The 19,409-nt window shown below is 47.5% G+C and overlaps 1 protein-coding gene across 1 annotated transcript in view; it reads right to left on the minus strand.

Moving 5' to 3' along the window:
- nr1i2 (nuclear receptor subfamily 1, group I, member 2) overlaps positions 1–19,409 on the minus strand; it is a 34,473-nt gene that overhangs the window by 14,456 nt on the left and 608 nt on the right. The window contains exons 2-6 of the mRNA XM_029711921.1: positions 13,835–14,007; positions 12,708–12,838; positions 10,880–11,046; positions 10,424–10,788; positions 10,199–10,344 (exon numbers count right to left, since the gene is read on the minus strand). Coding sequence (XP_029567781.1) covers positions 10,199–10,344; positions 10,424–10,788; positions 10,880–11,046; positions 12,708–12,838; positions 13,835–14,001 — 976 coding nt within the window. The 5' untranslated portion in view covers positions 14,002–14,007. The remainder of the gene's footprint in view (positions 1–10,198; positions 10,345–10,423; positions 10,789–10,879; positions 11,047–12,707; positions 12,839–13,834; positions 14,008–19,409) is intronic.

Below are 19,409 nucleotides of genomic sequence, written 5' to 3' on the forward strand. Positions count from 1 at the left end.
TGGCATGTGATATGAACTTGTGGTTGTAACATGGCAATGTAATCCAATCACAATGCATACGTAGGATATACATTTGATGCATTTTACTGTCAGGTGTAGACACGAGGTGCACAGACAACGATCCAACCACAGGTGCTTGGTCTTTAAAAAAAGCCATTTCACCTTTATTTAACCAGGTAGTCTAGTTGAGAACAAGTTCTCATTTACAACTGCGACCTGGCCAAGATAAAGCAAAGCAGTGCGACACAAACACAGAGTTACACATGGAATAAACAAACATACAGTCAATAATACAATAGAGAAAGTCTATATACAGTGTGTGCAAATGAGGTAGGATGAGGGGGGTGAGGCAATAAATAGGCCATAGTGGAGAAATTATTATAGTATGGCAAATTAAACACTGGGGTGATAGATGTGCAGAAAATGAGTGTGCAAGTAGCGATACTGGGGTGCAAAGGAGCAAAATAAATAAAATCTGAGAAAAGGTGCAGCTTTCCATCAGATGAGTGTGGAAACAGAAATGAAGAAACAGATAGGATCTCTGAACCTGTATACACAAGTTGGATCAGGTGTATTAGAGAAGGTTGTTATTCCAGGAATGTAATTATGTTGTGTAGTCTAATTATGTTGTTTAGTCTGGTCAGGGCTTGGTCAACGAGTAGTTGAGCTACAAAAGAGAGCCAAAAATATTCCATGAAGGTCTACAGACCTCAGCCCCTTGTCTTCCTCTATCATTTACTCCGCTGCTTTTCCTCTCATTCTGGGTAGAGATGTGAGTCTGAACCCTGGGCCCCCAATTACCTTGGGTCCTAGCCCCCATGCATACAACACGTAAACTTACCTACAGAAATAATTAGACTTTCTCCCTCCATCCATCCCTCTTCTCTTCCACCTCCCACCAGAGGTAACTAAACCTGCTGACACACCTCCCTCTCCTCTACCTCCCACCAGAGGTAACTAAACCTGCTGACACACCTCCCTCTCCTCTACCTCCCACCAGAGGTAACTAAACCTGCTGACACACCTCCCTCTCCTCCACCTCCCACCAGAGATAACTAAACCTGCTGACACACCTCCCTCTCCTCCACCAGAGGTAACTAAACCTGCTGACACACCTCCCTCTCCTCTACCTCCCACCAGAGGTAACTAAACCTGCTGACACACCTCCCTCTCCTCCACCTCCCACCAGAGGTAACTAAACCTGCTGTCACACCTCCCTCTCCTCCACCTCCCACCAGAGATAACTAAACCTGCTGACACACCTCTCTCTCCTCCACCTCCCACCAGAGATAACTAAACCTGCTGACACACCTCCCTCTCCTCCACCTCCCACCAGAGATAACTAAACCTGCTGACACACCTCCCTCTCCTCCACCTCCCACCAGAGGTAACTAAACCTGCTGACACACCTCCCTCTCCTCCACCAGAGGTAACTAAACCTGCTGACACACCTCCCTCTCCTCCACCTCCCATCAGAGATAACTAAACCTGCTGACACACCTCCCTCTCCTCCACCTCCCACCAGAGATAACTAAACCTGCTGACACACCTCCCTCTCCTCCACCTCCCACCAGGGATAACTAAACCTGCTGACACACCTCCCTCTCCTCCACCTCCCACCAGAGGTAACTAAACCTGCTGACACACCTCCCTCTCCTCCACCTCCCACCAGAGATAACTAAACCTGCTGACACACCTCCCTCTCCTCCATCTCCCACCAGAGATAACTAAACCTGCTGACACACCTCCCTCTCCTCCACCAGAGGTAACTAAACATGCTGACACACCTCCCTCTCCTCCACCTCCCACCAGAGATAACTAAACCTGCTGACACATCTCCCTCTCCTCCACCTCCCACCAGAGGTAACTAAACCTGCTGACACACCTCCCTCTCCTCCACCTCCCACCAGAGATAACTAAACCTGCTGACACACCACCCTCTCCTCCACCTCCCACCAGAGAAAACTAAACCTGCTGACACAACTCCCTCTCCTCCACCTCCCACCAGAGGTAACTAAACCTGCTGACACACCTCCCTCTCCTCCACCTCCCACCAGAGATAACTAAACCTGCTGACACACCTCCCTCTCCTGCACCTCCCACCAGAGATAACTAAACCTGCTGACACACCTCCCTCTCCTCCACCTCCCACCAGAGGTAACTAAACCTGCTGACTCACCTCCCTCTCCTCCACCTCCCACCAGAGATAACTAAACCTGCTGACACACCTCCCTCTCCTCCACCTCCCACCAGAGATAACTAAACCTGCTGACACACCTCCCTCTCCTCCAACTCCCACCAGAGATAACTAAACCTGCTGACACAACTCCTTCTCCTCCACCTCCCACCAGAGATAACTAAACCTGCTGACACATCTCCCTCTCCTCCACCAGAGGTAACTAAACCTGCTGACACACCTCCCTCTCCTCCACCTCCCACCAGAGATAACTAAACCTGCTGACACACCTCCCTCTCCTCCACCTCCCACCAGAGATAACTAAACCTGCTGACACACCTCCCTCTCCTCCACCTCCCACCAGAGGTAACTAAACCTGCTGACACACCTCCCTCTCCTCCACCTCCCACCAGAGATAACTAAACCTGCTGACACACCTCCCTCTCCTCCACCTCCCACCAGAGGTAACTAAACCTGCTGACACACCTCCCTCTCCTCCACCAGAGGTAACTAAACCTGCTGACACACCTCCCTCTCCTCCACCTCCCATCAGAGATAACTAAACCTGCTGACACACCTCCCTCTCCTCCACCTCCCACCAGAGATAACTAAACCTGCTGACACACCTCCCTCTCCTCCACCTCCCACCAGGGATAACTAAACCTGCTGACACACCTCCCTCTCCTCCACCTCCCACCAGAGGTAACTAAACCTGCTGACACACCTCCCTCTCCTCCACCTCCCACCAGAGATAACTAAACCTGCTGACACACCTCCCTCTCCTCCATCTCCCACCAGAGATAACTAAACCTGCTGACACACCTCCCTCTCCTCCACCAGAGGTAACTAAACATGCTGACACACCTCCCTCTCCTCCACCTCCCACCAGAGATAACTAAACCTGCTGACACATCTCCCTCTCCTCTACCTCCCACCAGAGGTAACTAAACCTGCTGACACACCTCCCTCTCCTCCACCTCCCACCAGAGATAACTAAACCTGCTGACACACCACCCTCTCCTCCACCTCCCACCAGAGAAAACTAAACCTGCTGACACAACTCCCTCTCCTCCACCTCCCACCAGAGGTAACTAAACCTGCTGACACACCTCCCTCTCCTCCACCTCCCACCAGAGATAACTAAACCTGCTGACACACCTCCCTCTCCTGCACCTCCCACCAGAGATAACTAAACCTGCTGACACACCTCCCTCTCCTCCACCTCCCACCAGAGGTAACTAAACCTGCTGACAAACCTCCCTCTCCTCCACCTCCCACCAGAGATAACTAAACCTGCTAACACACCTCCCTCTCCTCCACCTCCCACCAGAGATAACTAAACCTGCTGACACACCTGCCTCTCCTCCAACTCCCACCAGAGATAACTAAACCTGCTGACACAACTCCTTCTCCTCCACCTCCCACCAGAGATAACTAAACCTGCTGACACATCTCCCTCTCCTCCACCAGAGGTAACTAAACCTGCTGACACACCTCCCTCTCCTCCACCTCCCACAAGAGATAACTAAACCTGCTGACACACCACCCTCTCCTCCACCTCCCACCAGAGAAAACTAAACCTGCTGACACAACTCCCTCTCCTCCACCTCCCACCAGAGGTAACTAAACCTGCTGACACACCTCCCTCTCCTCCACCTCCCACCAGAGATAACTAAACCTGCTGACACACCTCCCTCTCCTGCACCTCCCACCAGAGATAACTAAACCTGCTGACACACCTCCCTCTCCTCCACCTCCCACCAGAGGTAACTAAACCTGCTGACACACCTCCCTCTCCTCCACCTCCCACCAGAGATAACTAAACCTGCTGACACACCTCCCTCTCCTCCACCTCCCACCAGAGATAACTAAACCTGCTGACACACCTCCCTCTCCTCCAACTCCCACCAGAGATAACTAAACCTGCTGACACAACTCCTTCTCCTCCACCTCCCACCAGAGATAACTAAACCTGCTGACACATCTCCCTCTCCTCCACCAGAGGTAACTAAACCTGCTGACACACCTCCCTGTCCTCCACCTCCCACCAGAGATAACTAAACCTGCTGACACACCTCCCTCTCCTCCACCTCCCACCAGAGATAACTAAACCTGCTGACACACCTCCCTCTCCTCCACCTCCCACCAGGGATAACTAAACCTGCTGACACACCTCCCTCTCCTCCACCTCCCACCAGAGGTAACTAAACCTGCTGACACACCTCCCTCTCCTCCACCTCCCACCAGAGATAACTAAACCTGCTGACACACCTCCCTCTCCTCCATCTCCCACCAGAGATAACTAAACCTGCTGACACACCTCCCTCTCCTCCACCAGAGGTAACTAAACATGCTGACACACCTCCCTCTCCTCCACCTCCCACCAGAGATAACTAAACCTGCTGACACATCTCCCTCTCCTCCACCTCCCACCAGAGAAAACTAAACCTGCTGACACAACTCCCTCTCCTCCACCTCCCACCAGAGATAACTAAACCTGCTGACACACCACCCTCTCCTCCACTTCCCACCAGAGAAAACTAAACCTGCTGACACAACTCCCTCTCCTCCACCTCCCACCAGAGGTAACTAAACCTGCTGACACACCTCCCTCTCCTCCACCTCCCACCAGAGATAACTAAACCTGCTGACACACCTCCCTCTCCTGCACCTCCCACCAGAGATAACTAAACCTGCTGACACACCTCCCTCTCCTCCACCTCCCACCAGAGGTAACTAAACCTGCTGACACACCTCCCTCTCCTCCACCTCCCACCAGAGATAACTAAACCTGCTGACACACCTCCCTCTCCTCCACCTCCCACCAGAGATAACTAAACCTGCTGACACACCTCCCTCTCCTCCACCTCCCACCAGAGATAACTAAACCTGCTCACACAACTCCTTCTCCTCCACCTCCCACCAGAGATAACTAAACCTGCTGACACATCTCCCTCTCCTCCACCAGAGGTAACTAAACCTGCTGACACACCTCCCTCTCCTCCACCTCCCACCAGAGATAACTAAACCTGCTGACACACCTCCCTCTCCTCCACCTCCCACCAGAGGTAACTACACCTGCTGACACCTCTCCCTCTCCTCCACCTTCCACCAGAGATAACTAAACCTGCTGACACCTCTCCCTCTCCTCCACCTCCCACCAGAGATAACTAAACCTGCTGACACACATCCCTCTCCTCCACCAGAGATAACTAAACCTGCTGACACATCTCCCTCTCCTCCACCAGAGGAAACTAAACCTGCTGACACACCTCCCTCTCCTCCACCTCCCACCAGAGATAACTAAACCTGCTGACACACCTCCCTCTCCTCCACCTCCCACCAGAGATAACTAAACCTGCTGACACACCTCCCTCTCCTCCACCTCCCACCAGAGGTAACTAAACCTGCTGACACACCTCCCTCTCCTCCACCTCCCACCAGAGATAACTAAACCTGCTGACACACCTCCCTCTCCTCCACCTTCCACCAGAGATAACTAAACCTGCTGACACACCTCCCTCTCCTCCACCTCCCACCAGAGGTAACTACACCTGCTGACACCTCTCCCTCTCCTCCACCTTCCACCAGAGATAACTAAACCTGCTGACACACCTCCCTCTCCTCCACCAGAGGTAACTAAACCTGCTGACACACATCCCTCTCCTCCACCAGAGATAACTAAACCTGCTGACACACCTCCCTCTCCTCTACCTTCCACCAGAGATAACTAAACCTGCTGACACACCTCCCTCTCCTCCACCTCCCACCAGAGGTAACTAAACCTGCTGACACACCTCCCTCTCCTCCACCAGAGCTAACTAAACCTGCTGACACACCTCCCTCTCCTCCACCTCCCACCAGAGATAACTAAACCTGCTGACACACCTCCCTCTCCTCCACCTCCCACCAGAGATAACTAAACCTGCTGACACACCTCCCTCTCCTCTACCTTCCACCAGAGATAACTAAACCTGCTGACACATCTCCCTCTCCTCCACCTCCCACCAGAGGTAACTAAACCTGCTGACAAACCTCCCTCTCCTCCACCTCCCACCAGAGATAACTAAACCTGCTAACACACCTCCCTCTCCTCCACCTCCCACCAGAGATAACTAAACCTGCTGACACACCTCCCTCTCCTCCAACTCCCACCAGAGATAACTAAACCTGCTGACACAACTCCTTCTCCTCCACCTCCCACCAGAGATAACTAAACCTGCTGACACATCTCCCTCTCCTCCACCAGAGGTAACTAAACCTGCTGACACACCTCCCTCTCCTCCACCTCCCACAAGAGATAACTAAACCTGCTGACACACCACCCTCTCCTCCACCTCCCACCAGAGAAAACTAAACCTGCTGACACAACTCCCTCTCCTCCACCTCCCACCAGAGGTAACTAAACCTGCTGACACACCTCCCTCTCCTCCACCTCCCACCAGAGATAACTAAACCTGCTGACACACCTCCCTCTCCTGCACCTCCCACCAGAGATAACTAAACCTGCTGACACACCTCCCTCTCCTCCACCTCCCACCAGAGGTAACTAAACCTGCTGACACACCTCCCTCTCCTCCACCTCCCACCAGAGATAACTAAACCTGCTGACACACCTCCCTCTCCTCCACCTCCCACCAGAGGTAACTAAACCTGCTGACACACCTCCCTCTCCTCCACCTCCCACCAGAGATAACTAAACCTGCTGACACACCTCCCTCTCCTCCACCTCCCACCAGAGGTAACTAAACCTGCTGACACACCTCCCTCTCCTCCACCAGAGATAACTAAACCTGCTGACACACCTCCCTCTCCTCCACCTCCCATCAGAGATAACTAAACCTGCTGACACACCTCCCTCTCCTCCACCTCCCACCAGAGATAACTAAACCTGCTGACACACCTCCCTCTCCTCCACCTCCCACCAGGGATAACTAAACCTGCTGACACACCTCCCTCTCCTCCACCTCCCACCAGAGGTAACTAAACCTGCTGACACACCTCCCTCTCCTCCACCTCCCACCAGAGATAACTAAACCTGCTGACACACCTCCCTCTCCTCCATCTCCCACCAGAGATAACTAAACCTGCTGACACACCTCCCTCTCCTCCACCAGAGGTAACTAAACATGCTGACACACCTCCCTCTCCTCCACCTCCCACCAGAGATAACTAAACCTGCTGACACATCTCCCTCTCCTCCACCTCCCACCAGAGAAAACTAAACCTGCTGACACAACTCCCTCTCCTCCACCTCCCACCAGAGATAACTAAACCTGCTGACACACCACCCTCTCCTCCACTTCCCACCAGAGAAAACTAAACCTGCTGACACAACTCCCTCTCCTCCACCTCCCACCAGAGGTAACTAAACCTGCTGACACACCTCCCTCTCCTCCACCTCCCACCAGAGATAACTAAACCTGCTGACACACCTCCCTCTCCTCCACCTCCCACCAGAGATAACTAAACCTGCTGACACACCTCCCTCTCCTCCACCTCCCACCAGAGGTAACTAAACCTGCTGACACACCTCCCTCTCCTCCACCTCCCACCAGAGATAACTAAACCTGCTGACACACCTCCCTCTCCTCCACCTCCCACCAGAGATAACTAAACCTGCTGACACACCTCCCTCTCCTCCAACTCCCACCAGAGATAACTAAACCTGCTCACACAACTCCTTCTCCTCCACCTCCCACCAGAGATAACTAAACCTGCTGACACATCTCCCTCTCCTCCACCAGAGGTAACTAAACCTGCTGACACACCTCCCTCTCCTCCACCTCCCACCAGAGATAACTAAACCTGCTGACACACCTCCCTCTCCTCCACCTCCCACCAGAGGTAACTACACCTGCTGACACCTCTCCCTCTCCTCCACCTTCCACCAGAGATAACTAAACCTGCTGACACCTCTCCCTCTCCTCCACCTCCCACCAGAGATAACTAAACCTGCTGACACACATCCCTCTCCTCCACCAGAGATAACTAAACCTGCTGACACATCTCCCTCTCCTCCACCAGAGGAAACTAAACCTGCTGACACACCTCCCTCTCCTCCACCTCCCACCAGAGATAACTAAACCTGCTGACACACCTCCCTCTCCTCCACCTCCCACCAGAGATAACTAAACCTGCTGACACACCTCCCTCTCCTCCACCTCCCACCAGAGATAACTAAACCTGCTGACACACCTCCCTCTCCTCCACCTCCCACCAGAGATAACTAAACCTGCTGACACACCTCCCTCTCCTCCACCTTCCACCAGAGATAACTAAACCTGCTGACACACCTCCCTCTCCTCCACCTCCCACCAGAGGTAACTACACCTGCTGACACCTCTCCCTCTCCTCCACCTTCCACCAGAGATAACTAAACCTGCTGACACACCTCCCTCTCCTCCACCAGAGGTAACTAAACCTGCTGACACACATCCCTCTCCTCCACCAGAGATAACTAAACCTGCTGACACACCTCCCTCTCCTCCACCAGAGGTAACTAAACCTGCTGACACACCTCCCTCTCCTCTACCTTCCACCAGAGATAACTAAACCTGCTGACACACCTCCCTCTCCTCCACCTCCCACCAGAGGTAACTAAACCTGCTGACACACCTCCCTCTCCTCCACCAGAGCTAACTAAACCTGCTGACACACCTCCCTCTCCTCCACCTCCCACCAGAGATAACTAAACCTGCTGACACACCTCCCTCTCCTCCACCTCCCACCAGAGATAACTAAACCTGCTGACACACCTCCCTCTCCTCTACCTTCCACCAGAGATAACTAAACCTGCTGACACATCTCCCTCTCCTCCACCTCCCACCAGAGATAACTAAACCTGCTGACACACCTCCCTCTCCTCCACCTTCCACCAGAGATAACTAAACCTGCTGACACACCTCCCTCTCCTCCACCAGAGGTAACTAAACCTGCTGACACACCTCCCTCTCCTCCACCTCCCACCAGAGATAACTAAACCTGCTGACACACCTCCCTCTCCTCCACCAGAGGTAACTAAACCTGCTGACACACCTCCCTCTCCTCCACCTCCCACCAGAGATAACTAAACCTGCTGACACACCTCCCTCTCCTCCACCTTCCACCAGAGATAACTAAACCTGCTGACACATCTCCCTCTCCTCCACCAGAGATAACTAAACCTGCTGACACACATCCCTCTCCTCCACCTCCCACCAGAGATAACTAAACCTGCTGACACACCTCCCTCTCCTCCACCTCCCACCAGAGGTAACTAAACCTGCTGACACACCTTCCTCTCCTCCACCTCCCAACAGAGATAACTAAACCTGCTGACACACCTCCCTCTCCTCCACCTCCCAACAGAGATAACTAAATCTGCTGACACCTCCCTCTCCTCCACCTCCCACCAGAGGTAACTAAACCTGCTGACACACCTCCCTCTCCTCCACCTCCCACCAGAGATAACTAAACCTGCTGACACACCTCCCTCTCCTCCACCTCCCACTAGAGATAACTAAACCTGCTGACACCTCCCTCTCCTCCACCTCCCACCAGAGGTAACTAAACCTGCTGACACACCTCCCTCTCCTCCACCTCCCACCAGAGATAACTAAACCTGCTGACACACCTCCCTCTCCTCCACCTCCCACCAGAGATAACTAAACCTGCTGACACACCTCCCTCTCCTCCACCTCCCACCAGAGATAACTAAACCTGCTGACACACCTCCCTCTCCTGCACCTCCCACCAGAGATAACTAAACCTGCTGACACACCACCCTCTCCTCCACCTCCTCTATTCTCCTCGTACCTGCATATCCACCTCTCCTCCTCCTCGTTAGAGAGGTTCCATAGTGAGCCCCATGCAGCTAATTAACCTGCAGTAAGTCACCCCTCTCAGCCATCAACCGTGTGACTAGTTTATAATGGGCCTTCAATGCAGGACATTCTACCACTTTGGGACTCCGTATTCAGCATGGTTATGTATGTATGCTATGTATGTATGTTTGGCTATGTAGTATGAAGGTTCACTCACCCCGGACAGCGTCGTCCATGCAGTACGTCAGGGGACCACACTCCCAGATGCCCGTCTCGACATTGAACATCATGTTGAAGCGGATCTGCATCATCTCAAACATGGCCCCCTTCAACAGAGAGATCTGGTCGTCTATGGCCAGGGCCCTGTCAGATACACCCACACACCCTCACAGGTAAGAGAGCAATAGAGAGAGAAGGGGGGGACATACGCAAACACACACACCTGAAGGAGGGGAGTCCTTTGGCAAAGTTGATGATGTTTTGGATCATGTAGGTGGTGAGGTCAGCTATGTGGGGCAGAGTGGTGAAAACCGTATTCTTCCCCCCATCACTCCTGTCCTCCTTCTTCTCCTTCTCCATGTCGGTGGTAAGGTCAGCTACATCGGGCAGAGTGGTGAAAACCATATTCTTCCCTCCATCACTCCTGTCCTCCTCATCCTCTAAAGAACAGGAGGAAGAGGAGAAGCTGGTGGAGGTGGAAGTGGAGTAAGATGATGACAAGTTATCCATTCTTCTAGTCTGTTTTGCACTTTGCCCACTGGCAGTCTGGTTCCACACAGACATGGGGTTGAGGTCTCTGTCGATGGGCTGAAACAGACACAAACTCAATCAGATATCATCCACCCAATATGCAACACAGGACACAAATGCACGGATGCACACACACACACCCACACACCCTGAACTGGAAGTGGGAAAAGGTGATGTCGAAGGTCTTTTCATGGGCGTTGAACAGTTCCTGTATGACAGCTTCCTGTTGTGGCGAGAGGACCGGGGGCTCTTCAACCATCCTGTTCCTCCTGATCTGACTCCTCCTCTTCTCCACAGCCTCCTTTGACATGATCACTATGGCAACAGAGACAAATGCTTTGCCACCACGGCAGACCTGGGTTCAAATACTATTTCAATTACTTTTACATACATTTTTAAGTTCGAAGAAGAAGTTTAATATATTGGAATACTGAGTATATAAAAAACATTAAGAACACCTGCTCTTTCCATGACATAGACTGACCAGGTGAAAGCTATGATCTCTTATTGATGTCACTTGTTAAATCCACTTCAAATCAGTGTAGATGAAGGGGAGGAGACAGGTTAAAAAAGGATTGACAATTGCGACATAGATTGTGTATGTGTGCCATACAGAGAGTGAATGGGCAAGACACAAAATGTAAGAGCCTTTGAACAGGGTATGGTAGAGATGCCAGGCACACCGGTTTCTGTCAAGAACTTCCACGCTGCTGGGTTTTTCAAGCTCAACAGTTTCCCGTGTGTATAAAGATTGGTCCACCACCTCAAATGGACATAGAGACAAATTGCCACAACTGTGGGAATCATTGGAGTCAACATGGGCCAGGATCCCTATGGAACGCTTTCGACACCTTGTAGAGTCCACGCCCGACAAATTGAGGCTGTCCTGAGGACAAAATATTAGGAAGGTGTTCCTAAAGTTGTGTACACTCAGTATATATATATATATATATATATATATATATATATATATATATATATATATATATATATATATATATATATATATATATAGGGTTCATATGGTCCAGGGGAGAGGGATAGAGGGTTCATAGGGTCCAGGGGAGAGGGGAGAGGGTTCATATGGTCCAGAGGAGAGGGTTAGAGGGTTCATATGGTCCAGGGGAGAGGGATTGAGGGTTCATATGGTCCAGGGGAGAGGGATTGAGGGTTCATATGGTCCAGGGGAGAGGGTTCATATGGTCCAGGGGAAAGGGATAGAGGGTTCATAGGGTCCAGGGGAGAGGGATTGAGGGTTCATATGGTCCAGGGGAGAGGGTTAGAGGGTTCATATGGTCCAGGGGAGAGGGATTGAGGGTTCATATGGTCCAGGGGAGAGGGATTGAGGGTTCATATGGTCCAGGGGAGAGGGCTCATATGGTCCAGGGGAGAGGGATTGAGGGTTCATAGGGTCCAGGGGAGAGGGATAGAGGGTTCATATGGTCCAGGGGACAGAGCTAGAGGGTTCCCGTGTGGCTCAGTTGGTAGAGCATGGTGTTTGTAACGCCAGGGTTGTGGATTCGATTCCCATGGGGGACCAGTATGGAGAAAAAAATGTATGAAATGTATGCATTCACTACTGTAAGTCGCTCTGGATAAGAGCGTCTGCTAAATGACTAAAATGTAAAATGGTTCATATGTTCCAGACACTTGGAATGTATTGGCATGTATTTGAATACAAATATTGAAATACTCCATGCATTTGAACCCTGGGCTGATTGATCCTAGGGTTATTTGAAATAAGTCTTAGAAAATATTTTCAAATATCAGCCTATTTATAGGAAATTAGAAAATACTTGTAGTAGAAGTAGTTGATTCAGCACCACATTATTTTAAAATACTCAAATACAAAGAATACAAGTATTTAAATAACACGTATTTGAACCCAGGTCTGCATGTCACTACAGAAAGATTAAAAAGCCAACGGTAACCCAGTGTATGGGCGTAAGTGTGTTCGTGTTAGTGTGTGAACTCACACTCTTTCAGCATGCCTATGGACTGGCATTTGTGGAGTCGACAGGCCTGGCACTGGCGGCGGTTGTTCTTGGTGATGACACAGACACCCTGCCACGGGCAGCAGAACTTAGTGGGGTGCTTCATGGCACGCCTGGCACAACATCAGAGGCACATGATACGCATACTATAAATATACTGTAACTATACTATACTGTATGTGGAAGAGGTGAGTTTCAGCCACAGATTTAAACATTATTCCTATCAGGTTTCAGGTATGACCCAGATGCAGACAGTGTTGAAGAAACAACATTTTTCTAGTACAGGGCCAGGCAAACGACAGGTCAAAGGCAGGCAGAGGTCAGTAATCCAGAGAGGGTGCAAAAGGTCCAGAACGGCAGGCAGATATAGAATGGCAGGCAGGCTCAGGGTAGGCAGAACAGTCAAAACCGGGAAGGACTAGAAAACAGGCGCAGGGGAACAAACTCTGGTAGGTTTTACGAAACAAAACGAACTGGCAACAGACAAACAGAGAACACAGGTGTAAATACACAGGGGATAATGGGGAAGATGAGCGACACCTGGAGGAGGGTGGAGACAAGCACAAAGACAGCTGAAACAGATCAGGGTGTGACAATTACATGGTTTCAGTTATTATCTTAACTATGCTTTTTAAGAAAATACATGTGCATGTGTGTGTATAAGAGAGAGATGTGTGTGTGTGTGTTTTAATGAGCTAATTTGACATCTGCGTATCTTCATCGCCAATGGATACCACTGATAGACATGCTCCAAACCTATTTACCGCTTAGACTTGCTTTCAATGAGAATGACATATCTATAACTCACATTTCTATGTGAATTTGGTCAGGACGCCCAAAAAGTTACATATTGCAGCTTTAAAAGGGCTTCAAAAGTTTGTAATTTCCACTTTAAAATGTCAGACTAGATTTGCCCAAATGAAAACTATATCAACCATTAATTATATTCCACATAATTCAGGAGATGTATCTACTGCTCTCACCTGTGAGCAACTATTGGCCACAATGTATTAACCACTTAATTTGTAAAACACAAACGTTCTCAAACACTCAATTCCTTGTTTATGCTAACACAGTACTGAATGCTTGAGTGTGTGTGTTTCACTTACCTGAAGAATCCCTTGCAGCCCTCACATGTCATGGCGTTGAAGTGATAGCCTGTAGCCCGATCTCCACACACCTGACACACCTTGGGCTCCCCATCATCTTCCTCATCCTCTTCCTCCTCTGCAGAGGTCTGGGAAGAGGGCCAGTCGCTGAGGTTCTCCTTACTCATTCTGACCTGAGGGAGGTGTTATAACAGAACCCTCAGCACTGTTACTAATGAGAATGGAATAGATTTGATACACTACTGCTAATAAATCCTATCCAATCTATTCCAATCAGACCAACTACTGACTATTCAATATGAGATGAATATCATTTTTAATTAATTGAAGTAAATCTTTTTTTCAAATATTCAATTTCAGGTAAACATCACAGTCTTATCAGGTCAAAACAGATAAACATTTATATTATAAGAGCTTTGGTGTGATCTTATTTACAAATGTAAGGGTCAGTTGGTTCTTCTAAATATAGCAGTCATGACGGAAAATAAAATAGGCTCCTGCTTCTTAGAAGGTCAGGCATTAAACAGGTGGTTCATGAGTTTCTGTCTTGAAAGAGTCTGTCCTACATGTCTGTTACATAATGTTCTGAATTATATATAATAATAGAACGAACAGACATGCACTTCTCTGTCAGTTCTATAGAATACATTTCTATTATTTGCAGCATGCAGAACTGGGACACCTCAGCTTCTCTTTAGATGGGGCAAATTAACAATTACACAAAACCAATAATTTAATAAACTGAAAGTCACATTAAAATCAGACAGACTGACAATATGTCTAAATGTCTAAAGAAAACTGAACATTTGAAATCAACTAACAATCAAACTGGAGATAACTAATCCATCCGCTGACCCTGTCAAAAAAATACAAAGCTGACAGCTACTGAAACCAACACAATCCCAGTCCCACACAATACCTTTGTTATTGGGTCTTTAGTTTGGGCATGCCTTTTTGTATTTTTACTTTTTGTACATATTTATGTTTCGTCACCATCTGAACACATAATAATCTGCTTGGACTGGCCGACCATGTTGTCAAGACGGAGCTGGCCCTGGACCTAAGTTAAGGTGGCTGTCTCCTGGGCACACATTCAACACTTAATGATCACACACACTTACTTCCCACATTTATGCACACATCAAATCAGGTTACATACAGCTGAAGTCGGAAGTTTACATACACGTAGGTTGGAGTCATTAAAACTCGTTTTTTCAACCACTCCACAAATTTCTTGTAAACAAACTATAGTTTTGGCAAGTCAGTTAGGACATCTACTTTGTGCATGACACAAGTAATTTTTCCAACAATTGTTTACAGACAGATTATTTCACTTATAATTCACTGTATCACAATTTCAGTGGGTCAGAAGTTTACAAACACTAAGTTGACTGTGCCTTTAAACATCTGTGAAAATTCCAGAAAATTATGTCATGGCTTTAGAAGCTTCTGATAGGCTAATTGACATCATTTGAGTCAATAGGAGGTGTACCTGTGGATGTATTTCAAGGCCTACCTTCAAACTCAGTGCCTCTTTACTTGACATCATGGGAAAATCAAAAGAAATCAGCCAAGACCTCAGAAAACAAATTGTAGACCTCCACAAGTCTGGTTCATCCTTGTTAGCAATTTCCAAACGCCTGAAGGTACCATGTTCAGCTGTACAAACAATAGCACGTAAGTATAAACACCAATGGACCACGCAGCCGTCATACCGCTCAGTAATGAGACACGTTCTGTCTCCTAGAGATGAGCGTACTTTGGTGCAAAAAGTGAAAATCAATCCCAGAACAACAGCAAAGGACCTTGTGAAGATGCTGGAGGAAACAGGTACAAAAGTATCTATATCCACAGTAAAACGAGTCCTATATCTACATAACCTGAAAGGCAGCTCAGCAGGAAAGAAGCCACTGCTCCAAAACCGCCATAAAAAAGCCAGACTATGATTTGTAACTGCACATGGGGACAAAGATCGTACTTTTTGGAGAAATGACCTCTGGTCTGATGAAACAAAAATAGAACTGTTTGGCCATAATGACCATCGTTATGTTTGGAGGAAAAAGGAGGAGGCTTGCAGGCCGAAGAACACCATCACAACTGTGAAGCACGGGGGTGGCAGGATCATGTTGTAGGTGTGCTTTGCTGCAGGAGGGACTGGTGCACTTCACAAAATAGATGGCATCATGAGGGAGGAAAATTATGTGGATATATTGAAGCAACATCTCACGACATCAGTCAGGAAGTTAAATCTTGTCCGCAAATGGGTCTTCCAAATGGACAATGACCCCAAGCATACTTCTAAAGTTGTGGCAAAACGGCTTAAGGACAACAAAGTCAAGGTATTGGAATGGCATTCACAAAGCCCTGACCTCAATCCTATTGAAAATTTGTGGACAGAACTGAAAAAGCATGTGCGAGCAAGGAGGCCTACAAACCTGACTCAGTTACACCAGCTCTCAGGAGGAATGGGCCAAAATTCACCCAACTTATTGGGGGAAGCTTGTGGAAGGCTACCCGGAACGTTTGACCCAAGTTAAACTATTTAATTGAGTGTATGTAAACTTCTGGACCACTGGGAATATGATTAAAGAACTAAAAGCTGAAATCAATCATTCTCTCTACTATTATTGTCACAAGTATTGCCGTGTTGAAGGGAGGACCAATACGCAGCAGGAATGTGGATGCTCATCTTTTAATTAGATATAATGAAGCATACACAAAAAACAAGAACGACGAAGGACAGTTTCACAGGCTAAAGCAATAATACTTAGCAGTGCAAAATGTAACTACCCTCAAATGACAAACCAAACACACACCTACCTATAGGACTCCCAATCAGAGGCAACTAGAAACACTTGCCTCCAATTGAGAGTCCAGCACCCAAACCTACACATAGAAAACATTTACCTAGAACATACTAATTCAGAAACATACACCCAAAACCCAGGAACACCTAAATAACACACCCCTCTAAACCACACACAAAAAAACACCATACAAAACAAACATACCTCTGCCACGCCCTGACCAAATATAATACAAATAATACCTAAATACTGGTCAGGACGTGACAATTATTCTGACATTTAACATTCTTAAAATAAAGTGGTGCTCTTAACTGACCTAAGACAGAGAATTTTTACTAGGATTAAATGTCAGGAATTGTGAAAAACTGAGTTTAAATGTATTTGGCTAAGGTGTATGCAAACTTCCGACTTCAACTGTACCATGTAGCTAGGCCTATAACCCCTAGACATAAGGAGAGAAGAAAAATAAATAGGCTAGTTATTGGTTTTGTAACAACACACACATGTACACACAGTCAAATGCAGACAAACACACAATAGGGGTGGGAAGGTGAAAGAAATAGATAGATAAAGTGTTTTTATTTACATTTTACCAGATGATGTTTTGCTTCTGATTCAGTTCTCTTCCTTCTCAATCTCTCATAGTTGTTGTCAGAAGGACAGAGAGCTCCAATGTCAGGCAAAATTAAGAGCTGGAGAAAAACTCTCACTCTTTGCATGAGTGTACCTATATGTTGCACCACTGATGACTCTCTGACACAGAATTCCTTTATTGCTTTGTAACAAAACTGTAATAGCAATATATTAGGGAATGTAATGACATTTAATTGATATTGTGTAATAACCTGAGGTTAATGACATTATGTTGGTGTCCAGTGTGTGTGTGTGTGTGTGTGCGGGTTTGTGTATGTGTGTGTGTGTGTGTGTGAGTGAGTGAGTGAGTGAGTGAGTGAGTGAGTGAGTGAGTGAGTGAGTGAGTGAGTGAGTGAGTGAGTGAGTGAGTGAAACAGAGATTGAAGTGGGGTACACCTAGTTTCAGAGCATTTTGTATTATTCTCTATGTAAATCCAATGTGTTACATTTTGTATGGTATTGTTGGGTTCTGAGAATAGGAAATATACTTATTCATATCACTGAGGGAGAGTGGGTAATGTATAACATTTCATTATGTCAGGATATGTTATTGTTAGCCATCAGGGATCCTCTGGGAGGAGAAGAGACACAGTCTGGTACCAGTCACCATGACAGCTGTGAGTTGGGGAGGAGTGAGCACTTTGGGGCAGAGTTCAGGTCAGATGAAGTGAGGAAGAACAGATATCACTAAAGTTTCTGTCTAGCAACAGAGATGCATTGGCTGTACAGATGTGTAGGAGACTCAGCATAGGAGAAAGGGTTAAATACTAGTGTTCATGTGAATAGCCTTCCCTGTGGCAGAGCATGGTGTTTGCAACGCCAGCATGGTGTGTGCAACGCCAGGGTTGTGGGTTCGATTCCCATGGGGGGCCAGTGCAAAAAAAGAAAGAAATGTATGCATTCACTACTGTAAGTTGCTCTGGATAAGAGCGTCTGCTAAATTACTAAAATGTAAATATGTTTTTGTTGATTCAGCTGTTCAATCCTTTGGGAAGAATAAACTTGGTTTAAGCTTTCACAGTGTCCGTCGAGTTCTTACTATTATAATTAGAACCTAACAGTATGTATTCATTTGTGAATGTCCATCACCCATTTCGTATCATATGTTACAAATTACAATTCCTATTTTATGTTACGAATTTGCAAAATGTACAATATGTTACAAATTTGCAAAACGTATAATATGTTATGAATTTGCCAAATGTATCATATGTTATGTTAAAGGCTTTAGGTAAGGGTGAACTAATAGAGTTAAGGTTAGGGGAAGAGTTAGCTTAAAGGGTTAAGGTTAGGTTTAGCTAACATTTTAAGTAGTTTCAAAGTAGATAAAAAGTATTAGAAAAATTGCTAATTAGCTGAAATGCTAAAGTTGTCCGTGATGAGATTTGAACTCGTAACCTTTGGGTTGCTAGACGCTCGCATTAAACACCTACCCATCCACCTCGAACAACCACCCACCTCGAACAACCATACATTTTACATTAAGTAACAATCTGTCTTACGTAACCATGCCAAATGTAACATATCATACTAATTTGGGTATTGAGGATTTATCTTTACTATGTTACGTATAGTCTATGAGACCAGGCTGATGGGGGTGGTCTGCTCAAGACCTGCTGCCAATCACAACCCTTTTAGTGCCTTTGTTTAATGTACTTTAATTACATAGTACCATTACTCACACATTATGGGGACATGTCACTCAAATAGTGTAATTTAACTTTCACTGGTTCTCTGCTTGGCCTTCAGTGCTCTCCCTATCTAGGACTTCATTCATGTTGAAAAATGTCAGTGTGCCACCTTGTGATATGATTCAAATTACATGTAGACAGGAAATAAATTAGTGTTCTGAATAACAGCACATACAGAGGGAGAGAAAGAGAGAGAGAGAGAACAACAACTGGAATCTGGACTCGTAATCCAGGTCCTACCATTGTGAGAATAACAATGGTATAACTATGAAGCAATTGCCACACACACAGATACAAAAACACAGACAAAACACATGCGCGTACACCATCACTTCTATGCCATGGATAGGGTCCAAAGTTCTGTGTAAACGTTTGAAACACTTCTCTGAACAGAGACAAGCAGGTGGTATAGCAGCCTACAGTACTTTGTCATGAACACTGATT

Source organism: Salmo trutta, chromosome 24, assembly GCF_901001165.1.
Source record: "Salmo trutta chromosome 24, fSalTru1.1, whole genome shotgun sequence".
Classification (NCBI taxonomy): domain Eukaryota; kingdom Metazoa; phylum Chordata; class Actinopteri; order Salmoniformes; family Salmonidae; genus Salmo; species Salmo trutta.